This window comes from Bufo bufo, chromosome 1 (assembly GCF_905171765.1).
Source record: "Bufo bufo chromosome 1, aBufBuf1.1, whole genome shotgun sequence".
Taxonomy (NCBI): domain Eukaryota; kingdom Metazoa; phylum Chordata; class Amphibia; order Anura; family Bufonidae; genus Bufo; species Bufo bufo.
The window spans coordinates 233,149,602-233,174,407 of NC_053389.1; the positions used below are offsets into that span (position 1 = coordinate 233,149,602).

Sequence of the window (24,806 nt, forward strand, 5' to 3'; positions counted from 1 at the left end):
CAAAATTATTCATTCCCTTCTCAATAATCAATAGAAAAGCCTTTATTGGCTATTACAGCAATCAAACGCTTCCTATAATTGCAGACCAGCTTTTTGCACGTCTCCACAGGTATTTTTGCCCATTCATCTTTAGTGATGAGCTCCAAATCTTTCAGGTTGGAGGGTCTTCTTGCCATCACCCTGATCTTTAGCTCTCTCCACAGATTCTCAATTGGATTCTGGACTCTGGCTGGGCCACTCCAAAACGTTAATGTTGTTGTCTGCTAACCATTTCTTCACCACTTTTGCTGTGTGTTTTGGGTCATTGTCATGCTGAAATGTCCATTGGTGCCCAAGGCCAAGTTTCTCTGCAGACTGCCTGATGTTGTCGTTGAGAATCCTCATGTATTGCTCTTTTTTCATGGTGCCATTTACTGTGATTAGGTTCCCTGGTCCATTGGCTGAAAAACACCCCCAAAGCATTAGCTTCCCACCACCATGTTTGACAGTGGGGATGGTGTTCTTCTGGTTGAATGCTTCTCTTTTTTTACACCAAATGAAGGAAACATCATTATGACCAAACAATTCAATTTTTCTTTCATCTGACCATAACACAGAAGACCATAAGTCTTCTTTGTCCAGATGAGCTTTTGCAAAGGCCAAGCGAGCTTTTGTGTGCCTTATCTGGAGAAGTGGAACCCAGCAGTGTGCAATGTCCGTTGGATTGTCTGACTTGAGACATTGCCACCAGCAGAGCCCAGATTCACCAGGATGGCCTTGGTGGTGATCCTTGGATTCTTTTTCACCTCTCTAACTATCCTCCTGGCCAGCACAGGTGTCACTTTTGGCTTTCGACCACATCCTCTGAGATTTTCCACAGTGCGGAACATCTTGTATTTTTTGCTCAAATGTAAATAAAAGCTGAGAAATGTTTTCTTTTCCACAATAATGCCTCTTGTACATCGTCTTATTATCTTTTGGGAGACACCTGTGTCATTTCCCGTCAAAAAATTACTTGCTGGTTGAATAAAAGTAACTTTAAATAGAGATGTGGACATGCACGGCTAGATCGCCGCTAGCATGTCCGCGATATACCTGTCCCATAGCGCTGTGTCCTTTTATTGTGTTTAAAAAAAGATTTTATAGATATGTAAATGAGCCTGATAAGGAGCCCAAGGGGCTGTACTAACCTTCTTGGAGCCCAGCAGCCACGCCCCCCCTGTGAAGGAGTTCAGCACCGCCTGCGTCCTCCGAATCTCCTCCTTGCTCACAGTTAGATTGCCGTAATCTCGCGATACACGAGCTTGCACATGCGCAGTTCCTTCCCTGAGGCTGATGCCAGCACAGGGAAGGAACACTATACCGGCACTGCGCATGCGCGAGCTCGCGCATCGTGAGAATACAGCAATCTAACTGTGAGCAAGGAGGAGATTCGGAGGATGCAGGCGGTGCTGGGCTCCTTCACAGGGGGGCGTGGCTGGGCTCCAAGAAGGTTAGTACAGCCCCTTGGGCTCCTTACTAGGCTCATTTACATATCTATAAAATCTTTTTTTAAACACAATAAATATGTTGTATTCTGGACACTCACCTCTGATAACCACCATTGTTTTCTTCACTTAGACGATGAAGTTACTGTTGGAAAGTTTTACGCCACATTCCTGATTCAGGAATATTTTCGGAAATTCAAGAAACGCAAAGAGCAAGGGTTGGTAGGAAAACCTTCCCAGCGCAACGCTCTCTCGCTGCAGGTACTTGTCATTCCACCCATCGTCCTGGGCAGGATGGATGCAGGTTACAGTATGTAGAGTCTGTTAGATGGGGAAAAAAATCTGAAGAATATTCTCAGTACAGTCTGTGGGCAGTCACCCCTCGGCAGGGCGCTCTAGGTGTGCCATAGTGTCAAAGAAGCGTGTAGCTACTGTAGATGCCGCTTTAAGATTTATATATACAGTCATTAAGATGTTGTTCATTGGGTTAGGGTACTTTCACACTAGCTTTTTTGTTTTCCAGTATTGAGTTCCGTCACAGAAGCTCAATACCGGGAAAAAACTGATTAGTTTTATCCTAATGCATTCTGAATGGAAAGAATTCCGTTCAGGATGCATCAGTTCAGTCCCTCTTACGTTTTTTGGACGAAGAAAATACCGCAGCATGCTGCAGTTTTCTCTCCGGCCAAAAATACTTAAAGGGATTCTGTCACCAGGTTTCACCCCCTCCAGATAAAAATATGGTTATGTTCAGGGAGCTTTCACGATTCCTAATGTGGTCTTATAAATGTAATCTGTAGGCTCATTTTGCTCAAAAAACGCTATTACTAACCTGTCAATCAACAGAATAAGGTGCCCATGGGGATGTAAATGGATCCAAGCTGCCGCCCGCACCCGTCGCCGTTCGTGCCCAGCTCCGCCTTTCCCGACCTCAGCACCGCCTCATAATCCTGTGTGACGCCTCCGGCTCTCCCTCCCTCCCCCCTCCTTCTACTCTAACATCTCGCGCGTGCGCACAGGGCTCTGCCAGTGTGCAGGTCATCGAGAGGTTGAGCGAAGTGCCGGCACATGCGCACTTCGCTCTATGAAGCCGAACAGAGAAGTCCGCACGGGCGCATTAGGCAGAGCCCTGTGCGCACGCGCGAGATGTTAGAGCAGAAGGAGGGGGAGGGAGGGAGAGCCGGAGGCGTCACACAGGATTATGAGGTGGCGCTGAGGTTGGGAAAGGCGGAGCTGGGCACGAACGCCGGCGGGTGCGGGCGGCAGCTTGGATCCATCTACATCCCCTTGGGCACCTTATTCTGTTGATTGACAGGTTAGTAATAGCGTTTTTTGAGCAAAATGAGCCTACAGATTACATTTATAAGACCACATTAGCAATCGTGAAAGCTCCATGAACATAACCATATTTTTATCTGGAGGGGGTGAAACCTGGTGACAGAATCCCTTTAACACTTGCCGGAATGCGACGGAACTGCCTGCCGGAATCCTCTGCCGCAAGTGTGAAAGTACACTTATACAGATATTTCCCACTGTATGCAGCGTGCTACAGACTCTATAGGACATTGATGGCGAACCTATGGCACGGGTGCCAGAGGCAGCACTCAGAGCCCACTCTGTGGGCACCCACACCCTGGAAAAAGTCTATGGTGTACCAATATGCCTTAGACGTTTCCTGCATTCATCAGCGCAGGGCGCACTATGAACAGCACAGGCAGCGCATTGAATGTAGGCAGGCTTGCCGTGTTGGCACTTTGTGATAAATAAGTGGGTTTTGGGTTGCAGTTTGGGCACTCGGCCTCTAAAAGGTTCGCCATCACTGCTATAGGACAACTTATTCTATATACCGTACTATGCATCTGTTGTTTTCACATTGTGTCAATATAGATATGTATAGGCACATGTATGTTTCATATTTTTTCCATTTCGCCCATTAGATAATGGATTGCTAACCATAACACAATACATGTATATAACACCCAGTTATTGGATATACCTCCCAAGATATAAGTGTATATACCACCTGGTCATTACCATTCTGTATATAACTGTATATACCTCCTTTTATAAATCATCCTGTTCATAAGTGTATATACTACCCTATATAAGTGTACTAGCTGAAGGACCCGGCTTCGCTCGGGTATATTTAATCTATTTAATTTAATGTTTGTGTGTCTTTAAAAGATATCAACACTATCCACTATAATAGTGACATCTATAGCACCCCGCCCACAAAACAGTGACCTCCACAGCCCCCCACCCCTTAACACTGACCCCCCCACAGTGCCCCGTCCCTTAAAATTGGACCTCCACAGCAGCCCACCCCCTTAACTTTGACCTTTACAGCAGCCTTCCACTTTAACAGTGACTTTCACAGCATACCACCCCCTTGACAGTGACCTCCACAGGGGCCCGCCCCCTTAACAGTGGCCTTTACTGGATCTTGGGCGTGTCCTTTTGAACAGCTCACTCTAAGACAGCAGCACTGTGCTGTCTGAGTGTGAGCTGCAGGGAGAAAGTCACCCTCCCTCCCACCTCTGCAGCTGACAGAAGTTGATTTTTACCTTCATTTTTTCAATTCCCGTTGGCTCAGAAGTGGGAGGGGGCGTAGCCTAACCAGATCAGGAGTAAAACTGTGTATGTGGAGGCTAACGGCCTACGAGCTTCTATTGGCTGATGAGGGTCATGTGACCAAGTTTCTATTGGCTAATGCATTTTTTGGGAATATCTCAGTAACGGTATGTCCTAGAGAGCTGAGACCTGGTCTAAAACCTTCCCGGACACCTGATGTACCTGTGTGCCAAATGTTATGATTGTAATTGCGACAGTACGGATTCCTTTAGCAGACATACATACATACACACATACACTCAGCTTTATATATTAGATACTACCTTGTACATTACCACAACTACCACCTTGTATATATCATTCTGTATATCCCTCCCTTTATATATCATCCTGTACATACCTGTATATCCCACCATTCTGTACATAGATGTATTTATCACCTTTTACATAACTGTTTATACCACTCTGTATGTTTTATATATCTAACACTTCCTTTATTTTCGGAGGACAATGTAGACTGGCATTTAAACGGGCCCCAAGATTAAAATGGTCTCATAAGGGTGCGTTCACATGTCTGTTTCATAGATCTGGCTGCCTTATCCGGAGCAAATGCCGGCTGTTGGCTAGAGAAAAAATACGTTGCATGCAGTGGTCTTTGTCCGGCTGAAACCTGGCATTTATGCCGGAAATCGGCTGGATCACCACCGGACCTTAGTGCAGTCATTGGGGATCCGACGGTAAAGTAGAGACTACGGCAATGTTGAATCCTGTGAGATACAACAGGTTGTTCTGTGCCGGAACAGCTTGCCGGGTCTCCTGACGGAGATGTGAACAAAGCCTAAGCCAGGGCTGTCCTTGTGTCTGGTCTCAGCTGTGTAATGGTGATGAGGAGCTAACAAATCTCGGCCCTGGCTAGTAGCCCAGATGTTTGTGGTTCCCCTCAGGCTGGGCTGCGCACGCTGCATGATATCGGGCCTGAGATTCGCAGAGCTATTTCTGGAGACCTGACTGCAGAGGAAGAGCTGGACAAGGCCATGAAGGAAGCCGTGTCTGCAGCGTCAGAGGACGACATCTTCAGGGTGTGTAGGAAATGTCGCTATTGAATGCACTGGACGTACTTCTGCATGAGATTTGTGGGTAGCACTGGTAGAATCCACTCTGCTGCAGTATGTCCAGTTCTCTTGATTACTCCCATCTGTTATCTCAACAGCATACAAAGCTATAACTTCTAAAATCTACCATTCTCTATATCTGTCCTGCTGTAATCTTGCATGTGTCATTTTATAATTCTCTGTCTGTAACTTTGTATATAACATTATTACCCAATGGGGTAGATTTACTAATAATGTCTAACTTATGACTATCTGAAAGATTTATCACAGTGGCTAATTCTGGATGATAAATCTGGTGGACTGTCATTTATTAAACAGAAATACGCCTAAATTAGGTGTATTTCTGGCGCAGATTGCGCCGCAAAGGTCCTGTATGCAGCAATCTGTGACATCTCCACGCTCACACCAGGTCTACAAAAGTGGGCGTGGAGTGAGCGGGGAAGGGGACCAATCCGCCAGGCCCGTCTCATTTACCATTTTCTACCCCTGTTTTAGGCGTAGAAATTGGTCTAAATGTAAGACAGCTAGGAAACGCTTACATTTAGAAGCGGCGATGGATTCGCCAAAGTTATGTTGAGGGCGGTGCCTCTTCATAACTCCCGCAAATCCACCACCAGGTATAGAGGTTTATTAAGACTGGTGTCTAAAACGCCCATCTGAATAAATCTGCCCCTAAGTTTTTACCACCTATTAGTTTTGTGCCAGAATCATACGTCTGAATTTTGGCGCAAGTTCTGCCCACCCAAAGCAACACTATTTATGCCGCTAAGCCATGCCCGCTTTCCCGTGTTGGCCGAGGCAAAATTAAAAGTGTCTGTGACAATAAATATGAAGCCCAGCCTCTGCACTAGTATTTGGGCACAGTTTAAGCCAGAATTCTGTGCATGTGTAATAGTAAATCTACATCCGTATGTATCATTCTGAAACTATGGGGGAAATTTATCATGGCATGCATCCAGAATTCTGACTTAAAAAGGTTGCAAAATAGGGTTTTGAAACTTTTTGGGCTCATTTGAGCTGAAATTTAATATTTTGATTTTTTACACCACACACTTCAGTAGGTGGTAGAGAGGACGTAATTAGCCTGCCGAGCTGGTATAAGTCAGATTTATCAATAAAATTGTCACAATCTTATTCCAGTAAATGGTGGAATAGAGAGTGGAATAACATCTCCAAAGATGTTTCAAATTGTGCAACATTTGACATTTTCGGCACAAATTACGGCAACAAAGGCCCCTGCAAAGCTGACTTTCAAGATAAATCTCCCCCATTGTTTCTGCTATTCTACAACCCTCTTTTTACAAACATCCCATATCACTGTACCAAACCCCATATTACATTGTATTTTTAACCCAATATTTCTCCTTTGGACCTTGTATATCTAATGTTTTCTTCCTCTGGTTTATCCTTCCTCCTACAACACTATACTGAACTGTATATAGATCACTATTTTCACATCTTATAACAAAGCATGACTGATTATTATTCAGTGTGTTTCATTACCAAAGACTGTATCTATCATGTGTAACATTGTACATGAGCTTGTATAATGGTGTCACTCATCCAGTCATTGTTGTGTCACATTGTATCACTTATTCTGCATCACTGTATCTAGTAACATTGTAGCACTGCTCCACTTAGTACAACTGCTCTGATAACATTGTATCACTCCTCTACATAGTACAAGGGCTCTGGTCGCTTTGCATCTTATCATGGTTGTTTCACACTGTACCTGGTAACATTGTATCTCTCCTCCACCTATTACACCTTCTCTGGTAACATTGTATCTAATCCTGTTGCATCATGGTGCTGACACTTTGTATCATTCATTCTGTATTATTGTACCTAGTAACATTGTATCACTCCTCCACCTATTACACCTGCTCTGGTAACATTGTATCTAATCCTGTTGTATCATGGTGCTGACACTTTGTATCATTCATTCTGTATTATTGTATCACTCCTCTACCTATTAAACCTGCTCTGGTAACATTGTATCTAATTCTCTTTTATCACGGTCCTGTCACATTGTATCATTCATTCCCTATCATTGTACCTGGTAACATTGTATCTAATCCTCTTGTATCACGGTCCTGTCACATTGTATCATTCATTCTGTATCATTGTACCTGGTAACACTGTGTCACTCTTCCACCTAATAAAACCTGCTCTGGTAACATTGTACCTAATCCTGTTGTATCATGGTCCTGTCACATTGTATTGCTCATTCTGTATCATTGTACCTAGTAACATTGTATCACGCCTCTACCTATTAAACCTGCTCTGGTAACATTGTATCTAATCCTGTTGTATCATGGTCCTGTCACATTGTATCATTCATTCTGTATCATTGTACCTGGTAACACTGTATGACTCTTCCACCTATTACACCTGCTCTGGTAACATTGTATCTAATCCTGTTGTATCATGGTCCTGTCAAATTGTATTGCTCATTCTGTATCATTGTACCTGGTAACATTGTATCATTTATCCACCTATTATACCTGCTCTGGTAACATTGTATCTAATCCTGTTGTATCATGGTCCTGTCACATTGTATTGTTCCTCCACTGAGTAAACTTGCTCTGGTAATTGCATCTTATCCTGTTGTATCAGATTAATACTGTGTCCATTGACCGGTAACAGCAAGTCTAGCGATACTGGTCATATGTCACCTTCCTGTAGGTTATAAGAATTGGCTCTAACGCCTTAGGCCTCATGCACACGACAGTTGTTTTTCTCGGCCTCCGTTCCGTTTTTTTTGCAGATAGGATGGGGACCCATTCATTTCAATGGGTCAGCAAAAAAATGCTGATAGTTCATCCGTTTGTGTTCCGCGTCCGTGTATAGTGCATGTCCTACTTTTTTCACATTTGCGGACAAGGATAGGCATTTATTACAAGGGATCTGTGGAAAAAAACGTATCCTCCCAAAAAAATGGATGCCGCATCCGTTTTTTTTTGGCGGACGCACAATTTGCGGACGCAAAAAAACAACTGTCATGTGCATGAGGCCTTATTCACACATCAGTCTTTGGTCAGTGTTTTCCATCAGTGATTGGGATTCAAAACCAGGTGCAGGTCAGAAACACAGAACAAGTAGTAATCTTTCAATTATACCTTATCTCTCCACTCCATACTATTTTGCTCCCAATCACTGAACTGAAGGAAATCACTGATCAAACACTGACTGTGTGAATAAGGCCTAATCACAGGAGAATCTGAAGGGCTCATGCGAAAAGCCGTAAAGAGGTTTGTGGTGCACAAATCGCAGATCCACAAAACAGGGATCCCTGGCCGAGTGCATGGCACCATTTATTTTTTAACTTCTGTAGAAATGTCCTATTCTTGTCTGCAAAACGGACAAGAATAGGACATGTTCTACCCTGTTTGCGGGGCCGTGGAATGTACGTGGGGATGCAGACAGCGCACTGTGTGCTGTCTGCATTTTTGCGGCCCCACTGAAATGAATAGGTCCGCATCTGATCCAAAAAAAATGCATATCAGATGAGGATCTAACATACGGTCATGTGCGTGAGCCCTATATTAATTTTTTTTTATGACTTGACATGGTAGCTACCAGTTTCAAAGCTTGTAGATCCATGACTGAATTCCCAGTTGTTCCAATCAGTGGTGACACCTACTCTCCCCAAAATACTATACATAATTCATTGCTTTACATTAACTGAACTGTCCATTACTAAGCATACAAATCCATTAATTAACTATCATGTGATCGTTTCTGTCAGTGAAAATGTATTTCTAATCCTGCAATTGTCTTGTCTGTTATTTTTAATAGAGCCACATTGTTCACGATTGGTAGGGCATCTGCATCGTGTCTATTATGTCTCCTGTGGTCTCTGCATTACTGGATCCATGTCTTATGTCCAAACTCCTCAGTAATCGATTAACTTGTCAGTTGCTGCACTGAAATGAAAAAGGAAATATAAAATACAAGTTGCCTTTTATAAAATATACATGGAAAGTGATGCAGAGGTTACTTTGCCTCTGCCCGAGTGGCTGGGAATCAGACATAGAAGGGAACAGAATTGTAGTCAGCTAAACCAATGTGAAGTATGCTATCCAGTGTAAGATTTAGTAAAGTATCAATTGTTAAATGGCAATTAGTATTTTAGATTATTGCTAATGTTCATCTTTATCTGTGATTTTTGGGCCCTGTGCTAATTCCTGCATCTTCTTTTGTGTGTCCTCCATCCCTCTAGAGAGCAGGAGGTTTGTTTGGGAATCACGTCAGCTACTACCAAAGTGAAGTACGAAGTGCGTTCCCACAAACCTTCACCACACAACGACCGCTTCACATCAACAAGACTTCTGGGGGTCCTGGGGACCTTGATTCCCCATCTCATGAGAAGCTTGTAGACTCTAACTTTACTCCAAGTAGTTACTCATCTTCTGGTTCCAATGCCAACATCAACAATGCCAACAATACAGCTTTGGTACGTCTTCCCAACCTGCTCCCATACCAGAGCACCATCAGCACTGTAGAAGGACAGAGCTGCCCAGTTCGTACTCGTGGATCATGGAAACTTGGTTCCAAGAGGTAAGACTGAGCTGGGAATAAAAGGTGGCATCTTGGTTATGAGATAGTCTGCTTGGGCTCTTCAGGAGAAAAGGCACTGTAAACCACCATAACCAGCCAGGTGACAAATCTGTGCACCTGGATTTTTTCCTGTATCTCTGAAGGTGTCTCCACCATCTCAATATGACAGTCTTTCTGTTTTCCTTTACCGCTGACCCAGGACATGTCATTGTGAGACCTGGGGACGGTAGGTTCCACACTTAAGGAGCACTTGTTTCTGAAGGGGAATTGTATAGTATGCATTTTAGAGACCTAAGTTGTTAATAATGTCTTCCCTTCACAGCTCAGTGTCCAGAGACAGTCGTCTGCCAATCATATGTCGGGAGGAGGCATCACAAGATGAGACATATGATGCCAGTGAAGAAGTGGAGTACAGTAGTGAGCCCAGTCTGCTTTGTTCTGACATGTAAGCTGAGACTTAACTCAATACTACTATATGTACAATGAGATATAGCTAATAATAGGCAATTATAAGCAATTCAACTATACAACACATTGAGGCAAATAGATTTAAGGGTCATATCCCAAGAATAAAACGCTAATAACTGGCACATATGTATATGCAAAAGATACTACTTCCTAAACTGGGATAAGATCTTACTATGATTCCCTTTCTAGTAGGGCTGGGCTGATAATTGAAAAAACCTAAACCGACCTTCAGCCTGATTAACCGATGGCAATTTGCCTGTGTTGGTTAATTTGTTTTGGTTTTGTGACATCATCAGGGGGCCAGGCCAGGCGGTCTCCTTAAACGTGTGCCACGGGAACATACTGTGTAAATGGTGTGCTGGCGCTCTCCTCTGCCAGCAGTCCAGCCGTGTGTCACTTTCACTTTGTGCCTATCATCTAATAATCCTTATCTCTAAATTACTAAGATGTCATAAACACTTATTAAAGACCACATGCTTATCAGTAAGATAAAGATTGAGCTTTGATGAGTGTTTATAAGGTCTGAGAGCAGAGATAAGGAGCCCCTAGGCTAACTATCTGACAGAGCTGAGAGAAAACTCAGATCCTGCTAGTAGAACATCTCAGCTCTGTACAGAGAAAAAGACTCCATATTCTTAATAAAAAATGCATTTTAGCTCATAATGAGTACAATGCAATAATAAAAAAATGCCCCCAAAGGTGTATATAGCCTTTAAGCATATATACATCAAGTAAACAATAGAGAACAAACATCGCCTTTAAAAAAAGAAAAAGCGCAGAACTCTAAATATGATCAAACCCGTGCTAAGCACCCCAAGCCACACCCCAAATAATGGTTCTATAATCGAAATCGAGATTACATGTTCAATTAATTATGATTTTATTTTTGTCATAATCGCCCAGCCAATGATCATGAGTATGTGGTCCATGAATGAATGAATATCTGAAATCCTCCATGTACCCTACAGGTTTTCTGATCGAGATGAGGAGAGTCGTCAGTTGACACCATCAGAAGGAGAGATGGAGGGAGGGTTGTGTCCATCTCCTAAGAGGAGCTTCCTGCGGTCAGCCTCACTAGGTAATCACATATTTATAAGGCTGGGGGCTACATATAAACTTTTTGTAAGGCTACTTTTCAATTTTAGGTTGAGACTACACCTAAGGCTAAACAAAACAAAATGTAAAAGTAAAAAATAGGCAGGCACTCTATATCTGGTTTTGTAGGATATTTATTTGTTTATAGTTGATTACACTTATTATTAAAAAAAATTATTAAATGATTATTAAAAGGTTATTAAGATGGTTGAATTCCTATTTTAAAACGTGGGTTGGGGGATATAGTGTGGTTGCTGACCGTGCGTATCCGAACTACAGTAGGTTTAAAAGTATAGGTTCATGGAAAATAGGGCAAAGTGATTGTGCGTGGTGCTGGAAAAAATGGTGATACTGTGAACTGTGATAGTGTTAGGTAAAATACCTAAGGATACGTATAGGTATAGTCAATGAAAAAATAAAATAGATGTAACAATCCGAAAAGGTCCGAAAGTGTCCAAGAGGTATAATGGTGTTAGTCCAAAAAACATAAAAAATGGAATATAGAATATGGTAAAATACAGAATATTAGTCCAAAAGGATGGTAAATTAGTCCAGTGACTCTTGGTAATATTCCTTGGTAATATTAGGTACTGTGGCGCTTGTAAATGCAGCTGGTGTATTATGCCAGCAGAGGGGTTGTGGTACAGTATCCAAATTATAATGTTTGCTTAATGTCGGTGGCGTCCCACACGGCAATTAATTTGTACTCACCCCGCGGTCCAAACTTGGTTAATGTAAGAGTGAAGCGGCAGCCGGTGTAGTCCTCCGGAGACTTGCTTCCTCACGCTGGTATGTTGCGCGCTCTTTGTGGATGTATCGGCGTCTCACGTGATCACGTGATCTAGCACGTGGTAGCTATGTTGCCGATCAGCTGGTACCTCTTATTCGTATGGCGTGTTGGTCGCATAGGGTTTCTTCTGTTGTTGCGATAATATTCCAAGGTTCTTTAGCGAAGGCGTGGGTATTGGTGGGTAGTCTCGAGGATGATGCCAGGTAGCCAGACGCTTTTCGAGGTGTTCCGACCTCTTCCTCAGTGCCCAGGTCGGAACACCTCGAAACGCCATACACTCTTACATTAACCAAGTTTGGACCGCGGGGTGAGTACAAATTAATTGCCGTGTGGGACGCCACCGACATTAAGCAAACATTATAATTTGGATACCGTACCACAACCCCTCTGCTGGCATAATACACCAGCTGCATTAACAAGCGCCACAGTACCTAATATTACCAAGGAATATTACCAAGAGTCACTGTAGTAATTTACCATCCTTTTGAACTAATATTCTGCATTTTACCATATTTTATATTCCATTTTTTATGTTTTTTGGACTAACACCATTATACCTCTTGGACACTTTCGGACCTTTTCGGATTGTTACATCTATTTTATTTTTTCATTGACTATACCTATATGTATCCTTAGGTATTTTACCTAACACTATCACAGTTTATTCCCTTCACCACCATTTTTTCCAGCACCACGCACAATCACTTTGCCCTATTTTCCATGAACCTATACTTTTACGGTTCAATCATTATTTTATTAAAGCATATAAATGAATAATGAATAAGTATATCCAATACATGTACAAAAGAAATACAGAGGCCGACAACTGGCCATACAAATAAATCGGAGGTAGTAGTGCAGTCTATAATTAGCTATACAAAACATGACTGGCAAGTAACAAGCCAATGGGGACTTCTGGAATTGAGGATAAGAGCACATATGGTATACAGTCTCTAATTTCTAGACAAACAACCACATAAGATAAGGACAAACATCACAAGACGTGACAGACCAAGCCATGACATAGACAAAAGGAAGGGGAGAGGAGGGGTATAGAATAGAAGGGCCCTACCTTGTGTATTACTTCAGGAGCCACTACCCGGAATGAACCCATACTTTTAAACCTACTGTAGGTCGGATACGCACCGTCAGCAACCACACTATATCCCCCCAACCCACGTTTTTAATAACCTTTTAATAATCATTTAATAATTCTTTTAATAATAAGTGTAATCAACTATAAACAAATAAATATCCTACAAAACCAGATATAGAGTGCCTGCCTATTTTTTACTTTTACAATCCCTTTACCTACTAGTGGTTGGGTGAACCACTTTAGACAGAGCACCACTCCAGGGAGTGATTCGGGAGAGCCACTATTATTCCTATATAAACAAAACAAAATATCTGTGAAATCACTGTCGATAGGGAAGGCACTGAGTAGCTTGAGAATCTCTGTAAAATCGCTGAACCAAGTGAGTAGCTGGGGCTATTTAATCACTAGAGATTCAGCAGCAATTTCACAGCAATTTTAGTGGCAAGAAATATTCTCGTTACTAAAAGTAGCTTGGAAAATCGCTCTGAAATCCCAGCATGTAGAAATTTAAAAAAATTGCTGGCTACCCAAATGTCCGCAGGATTTTGCAGCGATTTTATCTCTAGCGATTGAAGTAAAACTCACTTGATCGCAGAGATTCTGCAGAAATGATCGAGCTACTCAATGCTCTCCCTATGGACAGCAATTTCACAGATTTTTTTGCAGTGTAACAAAAAAGTCTAGGTGTACCCTCAGCCTTAAAGGGGTTGTGCAAGAATGAGGGGGGGGGGGGGGACTGGCTGGGAGCTCACTTACCTGCTTACTGGCGCTGTCACCCTGCTCCTTCTCCTCCGGGTCTGCAATGCTGCGCTGGGCTCCCTCGCAGAAAACATCCTGTTTGACATTGCTGCAGACAATCACTGGCCGTGGAGGTGACTAGATTCCCTTGCATAATTTTTCACGATGTAAGGGGAACCCTGTACTGCCGCAGTCAGGGATAGGCTGCAGGCACCATCAAACTGGATGTTTACTGCGAGGGAGCCTAGCGGGGCATTGCAGGCTGGGAGGAGAAGGAGCAGGGAAGTAAGCTTTCGTTTACAGGTCTGGCCAAGTGGCAGGGTATGCCAAACTCCCCCCCCCCCCCCCTATTTTTGCACAACCCCTTTAAGTGACAGCTGAAGCACATAGGAATGTACTGCGTGACATGCAGCTCACAATATTCCTGTGGCCAGAAGCTATAACTTAAAAATAGCAAAGTAATGTGTAAGTACAGGGACTTATTGTGGGCTTTTGGGGATTTTGGTCCAATTTAATAAATAATGTAGAGCTGTTTATGTCCCTTACGCTTAAAACTATAAACTTGCCTGAATGGAACGTTGAAATAAAATAATAACTCTTTATTGTGTAGTAAACGCTAAAAAAAGAATCAAAAACTATCACTCGTAAAGAGAGCAAATCAGGCTAGGGTGCAACACCATGTGCTGGAGGCAGGGACGTAGCTATAGGGGGTGCAGAGGTAGCAGTCACTACCGGGCCCAGGAGCCTGAGGGGCCCAAAGACCCTTGTGCAATATAAGAGGACACTGGTATTATGGAAAGTGCATTCTGGTCAAGTTACACCTCTGGCAGAAGGGAAGTGGTTAGGTCAAGAATTTGGCATGATGGGGGTTGGGGGGGGGATTAGCCATTTCAATTTTTCAAATTTTGCCTCCCTGGTCACAAAGCACTGAGGGAAGGGGGGCCCAAGCTGAAATCTTGCACCAGGGTCCATGAGCCTTTAGCTACACCCCTGGCTGGAGGAGAAGCACTACTTGTAGAGTTAATTATTTGTACTTTCTATCTTGAAAACAGCAGCTCAGACATAGAAAAGATACCTCTCTGGACCTTATCAAACTTAGTAACACTTTGTCAGCAGATAATGGCTATCGTGTTGCTATTACGGAAGAACATAAGCCTCAATGCCTGCTAGTGTACAGAGCAAGCATTTTGTTATGTTACCACTGAACTGCCAATTGGAGCCGGCTACAGGGGCTACCAGGATGTGCATCTGAACTCCAGTTGATAAGATCAGTTCAGATACATCTAGCGTCCTTGTTGCGACAACTTTTCTTCAATTCCCACCCCTGCTGGCAGGCCCTGACCATCTCCCTCCTGCTCAACGCGTTTCTGTGCGGTGGTGCACCCGCACTTTATCAGGAGAAGGTAAATGTTTAGTACATAGAGTATCTGGTGTTAGATCTCCGTACAGAGTGGCGTGCAGAGTGGCAGCATATTGGCGCTATGACAGCCGTAACGGCTTTAAATAGTTCTGACTCCGCCCCTCAGCGGGGCTTTGTCCACAGTTTCCTCCCGCTGCTCGGTCTCCGCCGCTGGTGTGATGTAGCGGTGCTGAGAGTTGCCGAATAATCGCACCCACATAACAGGGGGAATCTATTGGCGGCCCTACTTGTCAGTCAACTTGGATACACTGCAGCGTGTTTCCACAAGTAGAGGGTATATACCATTTAAGATCTTTCTGTATTTATTCACAATGACAATCAAGTCTGCCACAAGAGTTCATTGACAGTAAGGATAAAGGTAAAAATAGCTACCAATCAGACAGTATGTAGCATAACAACAAAGCCTTATGGTTATGACAATATACAGTATAATCCCTCATGATTGACTATTACAGTTCTATTATCATGAAATGTAATAAACCCTAGACACATATATGTAAGGCACTGTTCCTCAGTAGTGTTGAGCGTGAATATTTGAATAGCGAATATTACTCGCGAATATAGCCACTTCGAGAATTCGCGAATATTTAGAATATAGTGCTATATATTTGTTATATCGAATATTCTGCATTTTTTTCCATCTGAACACATGATTCCTCTCTGCTTCTTGCTTGTGGGCCAATGAGAAGGAAGCAAAGTCAAGTTCACAACAATAGTGCACCAATCAGTAATCTGTAGTCAGACCTGCTAAAATGTGAAGTTGCACGTAGTGCGAAAAAAAAATTCTAATCACTGCCAATTAGCGCAATTGCGAATATATTGGAGCACTTGACTATATCTGTATATAAAGCTATTGTAATGTTCTGCCATGCCAACCATTTTCTCCAGTCTCAGGAGAAACTCATGAAACTTCTAGCAGCTTGAAAAATGATAAAATAATCTCGAAATTTGCGAATACATGACGAATATTCTACAAAATATTGGTGAAATATTGCAAATTCGAATATAGCCCCTGCCGCTCATCACTATCAGTGATGGTCCGTTCGCAGTGTTCGCTAGCGAACACATGCGGGCTGCCATCTTTAGTAAGGTAGACTCACCTGTCCGGCGATGCACAGGTAAGCCCTTACCTGTGCCTGTGGCGGGAGCCGGTCCGAAATCTAATGCAGTCACCGGGAGCAGGCAGTTCCGAGAACAGCCCAATGAAGGCCCCCGGCGGCTGTTCTCAGAACTGCCTGCTCCCAGTGACTGCATTTGATTTCAGACCGGCACAGGCACAGGTAAGGGCTTACCTGTGCATCGCCGGACGGGTGAGTCAAGATGGCAGCCCGCATGTGTTCGCTGGCGAACACTGCAAACTGACCATCACTATTCTAGCGATTAGTGATATAATGACTGCTAACACACCTAGCAAACACTATAGACTATGTATGATCCCTGATTTCATCTTTGTTCATCTTGTGAATTCATCTCACAGTACTAACATCAAGAGATTATTCTGACTTGATATATCATAATCATGAGGGATTATATGTGCCGACAAGGTGTTACTAAGTAAGGTCCAGAGAGGTATCTTTTCTATGTTTGAGCTGCTGTTTTAAGGATAGAAAGTACAAATAATTAACTCTAGTGCCTCTCTCCAGCACATGGTGTTGCACCCTAGCCTGATTTACTCTCTTTACGAGTGATAGTTTTTGATTATTTTTTTTGCGTTTGCTACACGATAAAGATTTATTGTTTTATTTTAACGTTCCATTCAGGCAATTTTATTAGTTTTTGGAATTTTGGTACATAAACTATACAATTCAAGAGCCATTATTGAATGCTGCTGTTCTCATGGATTGTTTGCAGGCAGGAGGGCATCATTCCATTTGGAGTGTCTACGGAGGTACCGGAATCAAGGAGGTGACACTTCACCTAAAGCTGTCCTGCCACAGCTGCATCTGGTGCACCATCAGGTCCGTACAACTGTGAAAATACTACTAGTATTTTTCTGTTTTTTTTCTTAAACTGTGGCAATTCTGTACTTGTAGCCTTTCTATTTCTAAATCTCTTTCCCAAACCATCCAACTAAAGTCTCTTTAATCATACGGAAAACATGAGCAATAAATCATTACCATGTCAGTGAGTCTCCATGCTTTACAATTCCATTTTTTTGCACCCTTAGGGCTCGTTCACACGACCGTATGGCTTTTTCAGTGTTTTGCGGTCTGTTTTTCACGGATTCGTTGTTCCGTTTTTTGTTTCCGTTGTGTTTCCGTTTCTGTTACGTTTTTCCGTATGTATACAGTATACAGTAATTGCATAGAAAAAATTGAGCTGGGCATAAAATTTTCAATAGATGGTTCCGCAAAAACGGAAGACATGCGGATGCATTTCCGCATGTGTTCAGTTTTTTTGCGGACCCATTGACTTGAATGGAGCCACAGAACATGATTTGCGGGCAATAATAGGACATGTTCTATCTTTCAACAAAACGGAAATACGGAAACGGAATGCATACGGAGTACATTCCGTTTTTTTTTGCGGAACCATCGAAATGAATGGTTCCGTATACGGACCATATATAGAACGCAAAAAAAGTTCGTGTGGACGAGCCCTTATGTTTTTTTATTTTTTATTTCAATCACAGGTCTTGGTCCAGACTGCGCTGGAGTAAGATATAAACAATTTATAGGCATAGGCCTCTCAATAATTTGTTGCAACTTTGCCTGTCTATGCATCAGAAAAGCAAATTTACACCAGCTGTATGAGCTGGCAGAGATTTATGCTATAATTTACACCAATTATAGTAAACCTGTCATGTTGTGGAGACGCCAGACCCACTTTTCATAAAAGTGACCATTTTCTGGCAAAAAGCTATTGATAAAGTCCTTCTTTGTGTCCAGTCCGATTTCCTCAACTCTGTGGTAGGATTAGGATCAGTCACTCAGCTGTGGCCACATTTCCCAGCTATAGTAATGTTGCACCAGTTACTATCTGTAGCAGTGACGTGTTCATAGTCTACTAACACTAAATACTGTACATCTTCCTTTGGATAAGTCCTCATGCACACGACCGTATGTATTTTGCGGTCCGCAAAAAAACAGATCTGCAAAAAATACGGATGACATCCATGTGCATTCTGTATTTTGCGGAACGGAACAGCTGGCCCCTAATAGAACAGTCCTATCCTTGTCCGAAATGCGGACAATAATAGGACATGTTCTATTTTTTCCGGGGATGGAAATACGGACATACAGAAACGGAATGCACGCAGAGTGCCTTCCGTTTTTTTTGCGGACCCATTGAAATTAATGTTTCTGTATACGGTCCTCAAAAAAACCCGGAACGGACACATAAAGAAAATATGTTTGTGTGCATGAGGCCTAAGACTGTGGATCAGAAAAGGTGCTGAATTTTTACATCTCTCTGGGGTTGCTCTTTAGGAATAACACAAATACTGTTCTACTCCAAAATACATAGCTACATATTTTTCTCCTTTGATTTACATCTTGCGGTCATACCACAATTCAACCACAAAGTGAAAACGCCTTAGAGGTGCTCAAACACATTAGACTAAGGGCGGCCGGACACATTCAATAGCTCTCGGCCAACAGCTATCTCTCTCGGCTTCCTCCCTGCTCCTCCATACACATACTCATTCGGTTTGGCAAAAATATTCACTTTGACCGATCCTTCTCTTCCCTAACATCATTTGTCGGGGATGGAGTCAGGAGCTCCCAACACACATTAGTCATTCTTGGCCGGTTTGGCCTACAATATACTGATGTGTATGATGGCCTGTTGATAAAACAGTACAATTTCATCCAAAATAAATGTTCAGGTGAAATTTACTAAAGAACAATCTTTAGATGTTGATAGTGTCCATGGTTTGCTGGTGTCGTTAACCCCTTAACGCATAATGCTTTACATGTACATTAGTAGAGGCGTTGAACCTACTACATACGCGACAGGTGACACCTGGCCACAATGACAGACTGGAGATAACTCCAGTCATTTAACCCCTCAGATGCTGCAGTAAAACGCGAGCTCCCACAGTGCTAAAGCCACCTGGGGCCTTGAGGGTCCCTGGTTTGCCATAGCACACTGTGGCAGGGCTTAATAGGCAGGCAGTAAAAATCCCATAGACTGCAGTAATATATAGTATACTAGTGATCAGAAAATTACATGCTAAAAAATGTAAAAGTTTAAAAAATTTATTTTAAAAACTACAAAAAAATACAAATTCTAATCATGTCATTTACATATAAAAATAAATAAACAAAAATGTTGGAACTAAAAAATATTTATCATGCACTGTGAACACCATAACAAAAAGGCATGAATAAAAATAGGCAATTTGCCATTTTTTGTCACCTTGGTCCCTCCAAACAAAATTAAATACAAAGTGATCATAAAGTCTTATATACCCCAATATGGGACCAATAAAAATTACAGTCCCCCTTTTTAGCTTATCAGATCTTGTAAAACATAATAAACTATAGAAATTTGGAATCCCTGTAATCATACGGACCCGCAGATTAAGATTTTTTACATTTTCAGTATATGGTAAATTAAATGGTGACACTAAAAATACGAAAAATACGTGTTCTGCAAAAAGAAAAGATAAAAAAAGTGAATTTGGTCTTAAGGGGGTTAAACCATCTGCACTGATGTCCAGTGGTTTAATATACCTAATCTGTGTGTGCTGCATTGATTACTTATCTACAGCCTGGCACTCCAGTCCCAAAATGGACGCTGAAGGGCCAGTCCCGTGTCCGTTCCGTCTTTTTTGTAGACTGTCTGCGAAACCATTCATTTCAATGGGTCCGCAAAAAAACGAAGTTACTCCATGTGCATTCCGTTTCCGTAAGTCTGTTCCGCAAAAAAAAATAGAACATGTCCTATTATTGTCCGCATTATGGACAAGGATAGGATTGTTCTATTAGAGGCCAGCTGTTCCGTTCCATAAAATACGGAATGCACACGGGCGCCATCTGTATTTTTTGCAGATCCGTTTTTTGTGGACCGCAAAATACATAGGGTCGTGTGCATGACCCCTAAGGCTACATTCAAGCGACCATATGTACTTTGCGGTTCGCAAAATGCATGTCCGCAAAAAATATGGACATCTGTGTTGACCGCAAAATGGACAAGCATAGGACATGCTCTATATTTTTTGCGGGGCTACGGAACAGACATGCGGATGCGATTGAAATCCGATCCGAAAAAAAAAAAGAATGGACACGGAAACAACATACGTTCGTGTGAATGTAGCCTAACACTGAAGGCGGACGAGCACTAGTGCTTGCAGGTAAGTTGTCAGTACAGTCCATCTGAATTAGGCATATTAAACCTTTGGACATCAGCACCAATGCTTTAGTAACAGTCTATCGCTAGCTGTTTAAAGAGGTTCTCCAAGACTGAGAACTCATAGTCAGGGGGCCAGACAGAGTGCAAAAGTAAAAAAAAAAGTCTCATCTCATGTGTCATGAGAACTCTCTCTGCTGCTTCCAGTCCACACTGTCTTACATGCATGTTGCCACGCCAGGCCAATCAGTGGCCTCAGCGGTGACCTGTGCAGGAACGGCACATAACTGCTGAGGCTCAGTGATCATGTGCCATTCATGACGCATCACCACTGAGGCCATGGATTGGATTGCACGTCACACTTATGGTTCAGCGGGGTTCAGCTGCAGTGGAGACAGGAGCACAGAACCTGGTGGGCTTGTGAGAGCTGACGTTTTTTTTTTCCCTTTACTTTTTGCACCCTGTCTGACCTCCTGGCCATGGCTGCCACTTTCCAGCAAAGAAATCTAGGTCAACTCACCATGTAATTGGCAGCAGATGATCCAGCAGGGAGTTATGTCTGTTTCAGGATGATGCCAATAATACATCTTCTACGTTTACAGGCATTAGCAGTAGCTGGCCTCAGCCCTCTACTACGAAGGAGTCACTCGCCAACAGCATTTTCACGCCTCTGCTCCACACCGCCTGCCACACCCTGCTCCCGAGGGTGGTCGCAACAGACTGTGCCAGCACTGAGGCTACAAGGAGAACCAGGGCCCAAAGACAGTTTAAACAGCAGCTTCCCTTCCGTGCACTGCAGCGACTGTAACCTCGGCCGAGACCGACCAGCCTCCCTCACAGTTCCTCGCCACTCGCGAGACCAGAGGCGGCAGCACCACGGCAGTGCAAGCAGTTTGGTGGAAGCGGTAAGGTGATCGATGACTTTAAGAGTACCTCTAAATGCACCCACAAATGTACATAAAAATGCTGAAATCCTAATCAGATGTTCAGGTTAAGATTTACTTGTCTCTGCTGAATACACCAGAATATTACATTGATATTTCTTTTTTCTCTCTTTTTGGGTCATGAAGGTGCTGATCTCGGAAGGTTTGGCGCAGTTTGCTCAGGATCCCTGCTTCTTGCAGGTGGCAACACACGAGCTGGCAGATGCCTGTGACATGACGATAGAGGAGATGGAATCCGCAGCTGACAGCTTCTTGAATAGCAATCCCAGCCCAAACGGGAAACTCTCACCTTTCACCAAACGCAGGGACCAGGGGCTGGACTACGCAGGGGTTGGGTCAGATGAGCCTGGACACTCAGCGGGTTGTGCGAACAGCGAAGGCGACCAGGAGGACTGCCAAGTATACATAAGCAGCCAGTAGCCAGCAAGCCTCACATAGACAAGAGCCGTAGTAAATGCCAATTTGTCAGAGGGTGGATGTTGCAGGAGGAGTTTTGTGCTCCTTCTTCGGTTTCTTTCTCTTTTTTTCGGTGTTCCTAATGAGTTTGTTTCAGAAGTGCCTCACTGTTCTCGTGACCTGGAGTGACCAGAACAGCGTTCTTCATCCATTTTAGTTGGGCCGGGAGGGGGGAGGGAAGACATCCAGAGCTGACTTTATTTCTACGTTAAGGGATTGGAGGACCCGCTGGAATCCTTTTGGGGGGTCACCTGGCATCTTGGATCCTTCAAATTAAAAATTTAAAGCTAAGGATGGATCTTCGGAGAAACCTTGAACACGCAGCTGATCACATGTTTGCCTGCTGTTTTTTTTTTTTTTTTAGCGTAAAATACATGAATCCTCAAAGTTTTTCTCAAAATGAATTTGCAGATGCAAACCGTTTTGAAGCTCCTGCTGCATCATCCAACATTGTCTCTGCTGCTAAGAAAAATGGTGTCATCCAGCTAATCCTTCCCTTTAAATACAATGTATTTGGTGCAGCTGTCACGTTTCAGTGCCGTTCCTTACTGTTTTATGATTGGCTGTCCCTGCTGGATGATGCAGACGGATCATTTCATAACATTGGAGTTGAAAGGTTTTGGTGGAAACGTGAAGAGTATAAAAGTTTGAAGGGTTGCCATGTTTTTTTCGGTATGGAAACATCTACCTTTCACATTTGTATATGGTTTCCACAGGGCAAACACCTTTATTAATAATGATTAATGTAGACAGTGCCACCTGTCCGCAAAGAAGATCCCTTACCATTTCAGAACCTTGGGCCCATTAGCTTAAGTTTTTGTAATCATGAGAATAAGTTTCACAAAACATTAAAGAGGTTTTTTGTGGCTTTGACTACATTCTAACATTCAGACAACCTGTGGAAGGAAGATCGTTTCACCACTACTTACCATTCCATTGCGCCACCGATTCTACAATCTGAACTGTGCTCACGTGACTGCCTGAATCTGGCAGTGTGCTCTTCCTCTGACTTCCGCTGTATAATGTATAGGCAGTTGAACAGGGAGATACAGGAGCAGATCTGGTCAAGACATTATTAGAAGAGCCCAGAGTCAGGTGGTCACGTGAGCACAGCCCAGGTTGTGGAATCGGCAGGGCAATGGATTGGTAAGTAGCGGTGATATGATCGTCCACAGATTGTCTGAAAGCTGGAATTTAGTCAAAGCCCAGGCAGGAGAAACTCCTTTAACAACTGCCAACCCTTGAAGACAGTGGATGTGCTAATCTCTGGCAAATTAACGCCAATATATTTTTACACTAATCATTTTATTAGCAAGAAGTTGGCATTGTTATTAATAGCTGCTAAAATGAGGAATACTGTTAAAAAAAGAAATATTACTTTATACACACACATACACTATATATAGATAGATAGATATTTTTTTCCTGGACATTCAGGGATGTTGTATTGCTGATATAAAACACATGACAGATTTTGCATGTTAATTTATGACGTCACCATTTCATTGCCATCTCATCGGGCAGCACTGTGGCAGATGTCGATTGCACAATGTGGCACTGGGCTCATATTTTTTACAGAATGTCAAAGAATTTGGTGCCCAAAATAGACCAAATAACAAAGGTTCGGCTTTAGCAAAGGGGATCGCACCTAGATATTACACAAAATCAGCCCACTATCGTCAATAGACAGTGACCACTAGGGGCACTGTTCATTGATTACTTCCCCAAATCCTAGGAGGCATTCTGCATATTTAAGTCGGTTATTATGTGACACAAATGCTTTCATTGTTTACTGGGAGTTACACCTAACTAGAGGTATTTTTATACTCTTCCATACCGTATGGTGCCCTTTAGTATATATAGTTTATTATAAATTATAATATAATGATTATTCTCCATACCATCTGCAGTTATAAAATTATATATTTTTTTAATTTACAGAGTAATAAGCACTCATATCCATGAAGCCTTGGATTTAGTGAGGTTTTAATATTGTCAGTGGAAAGTTGCAGCTACAACTTAATATAGAAAGTATATTTTCAGACTATAAAAGATAACAGAGGGGAGTGCCTTGTTCAGGAACACTTAATGGACACCACATAGTGGTGATGTGGCAGGGGAACTAAACACTTGCTCATGTGTTCCCCAGAAAATTACTGCTGACTGCTAGGGGTCCCAGCAGTGGGGTCAGTATCACTGAGAAACCCTTGCAATCCTAAAAAAAAAGGGGAAAGTGCAAAAAGTGAACATGCCCTTTAATTGGACCCATTACCAATATGCAATGGCACCAAGTCTGTTGGTTTCCATTTATCTGATGAGTGGTGTTATTACTATTGGTTTACAAACTGAGTGGATGGGTTGCACGCAGGATATATTATCATGTATGCTTAATATTTGTACATGGATCTTTTTGGATCACCAAACAGTCCCATCTAAACAGATTCACTAGCAGACAGTCGGTCAGATATACTAATAGATAAATGGTGTAAACCAGGGGTGTAACTGTGATTTATAGGGCCCATAGCAAAATAAGATAACGCAACCGCCACGTAGTGTAAGAAAATTAAAACAGCAGCATAAGTAGCAATAATTAAAGGTATGTATAGCACCATATATCAGAAAACACACATTATAGTAAATGGCCCCGTATCTAGTGGTATGACTGCTTTGGCTATAGTTATGCCCATGGCGTAAACAGAGGGGAAGATTTATCAAGACCACCGCAGTCTTGATATCCTTGCGCCACCGCAGAATGCGCTTAATTTATGATAAGGTGCACACATAAAGTTAGCACATCC

General features: G+C 42.7%; 1 protein-coding gene across 6 annotated transcripts in view; it reads left to right on the top strand.

The window, feature by feature from the left end:
- CACNA1C (calcium voltage-gated channel subunit alpha1 C) overlaps window positions 1-24,401 on the top strand; it is a 583,432-nt gene extending 559,031 nt beyond the window's left edge. For all 6 annotated transcript variants that reach the window (XM_040436685.1, XM_040436644.1, XM_040436661.1 and 3 more), the window contains 8 exons: window positions 1,600-1,727; window positions 4,982-5,116; window positions 9,372-9,709; window positions 10,032-10,154; window positions 11,146-11,255; window positions 17,168-17,274; window positions 21,211-21,513; window positions 21,679-24,401. In XM_040436685.1, the coding sequence (XP_040292619.1) occupies window positions 1,600-1,727; window positions 4,982-5,116; window positions 9,372-9,709; window positions 10,032-10,154; window positions 11,146-11,255; window positions 17,168-17,274; window positions 21,211-21,513; window positions 21,679-21,972 (1,538 nt within the window). In that variant the 3' untranslated portion in view covers window positions 21,973-24,401. The remainder of the gene's footprint in view (window positions 1-1,599; window positions 1,728-4,981; window positions 5,117-9,371; window positions 9,710-10,031; window positions 10,155-11,145; window positions 11,256-17,167; window positions 17,275-21,210; window positions 21,514-21,678) is intronic.
- The last annotated feature ends 405 nt before the right edge of the window (window positions 24,402-24,806 follow it).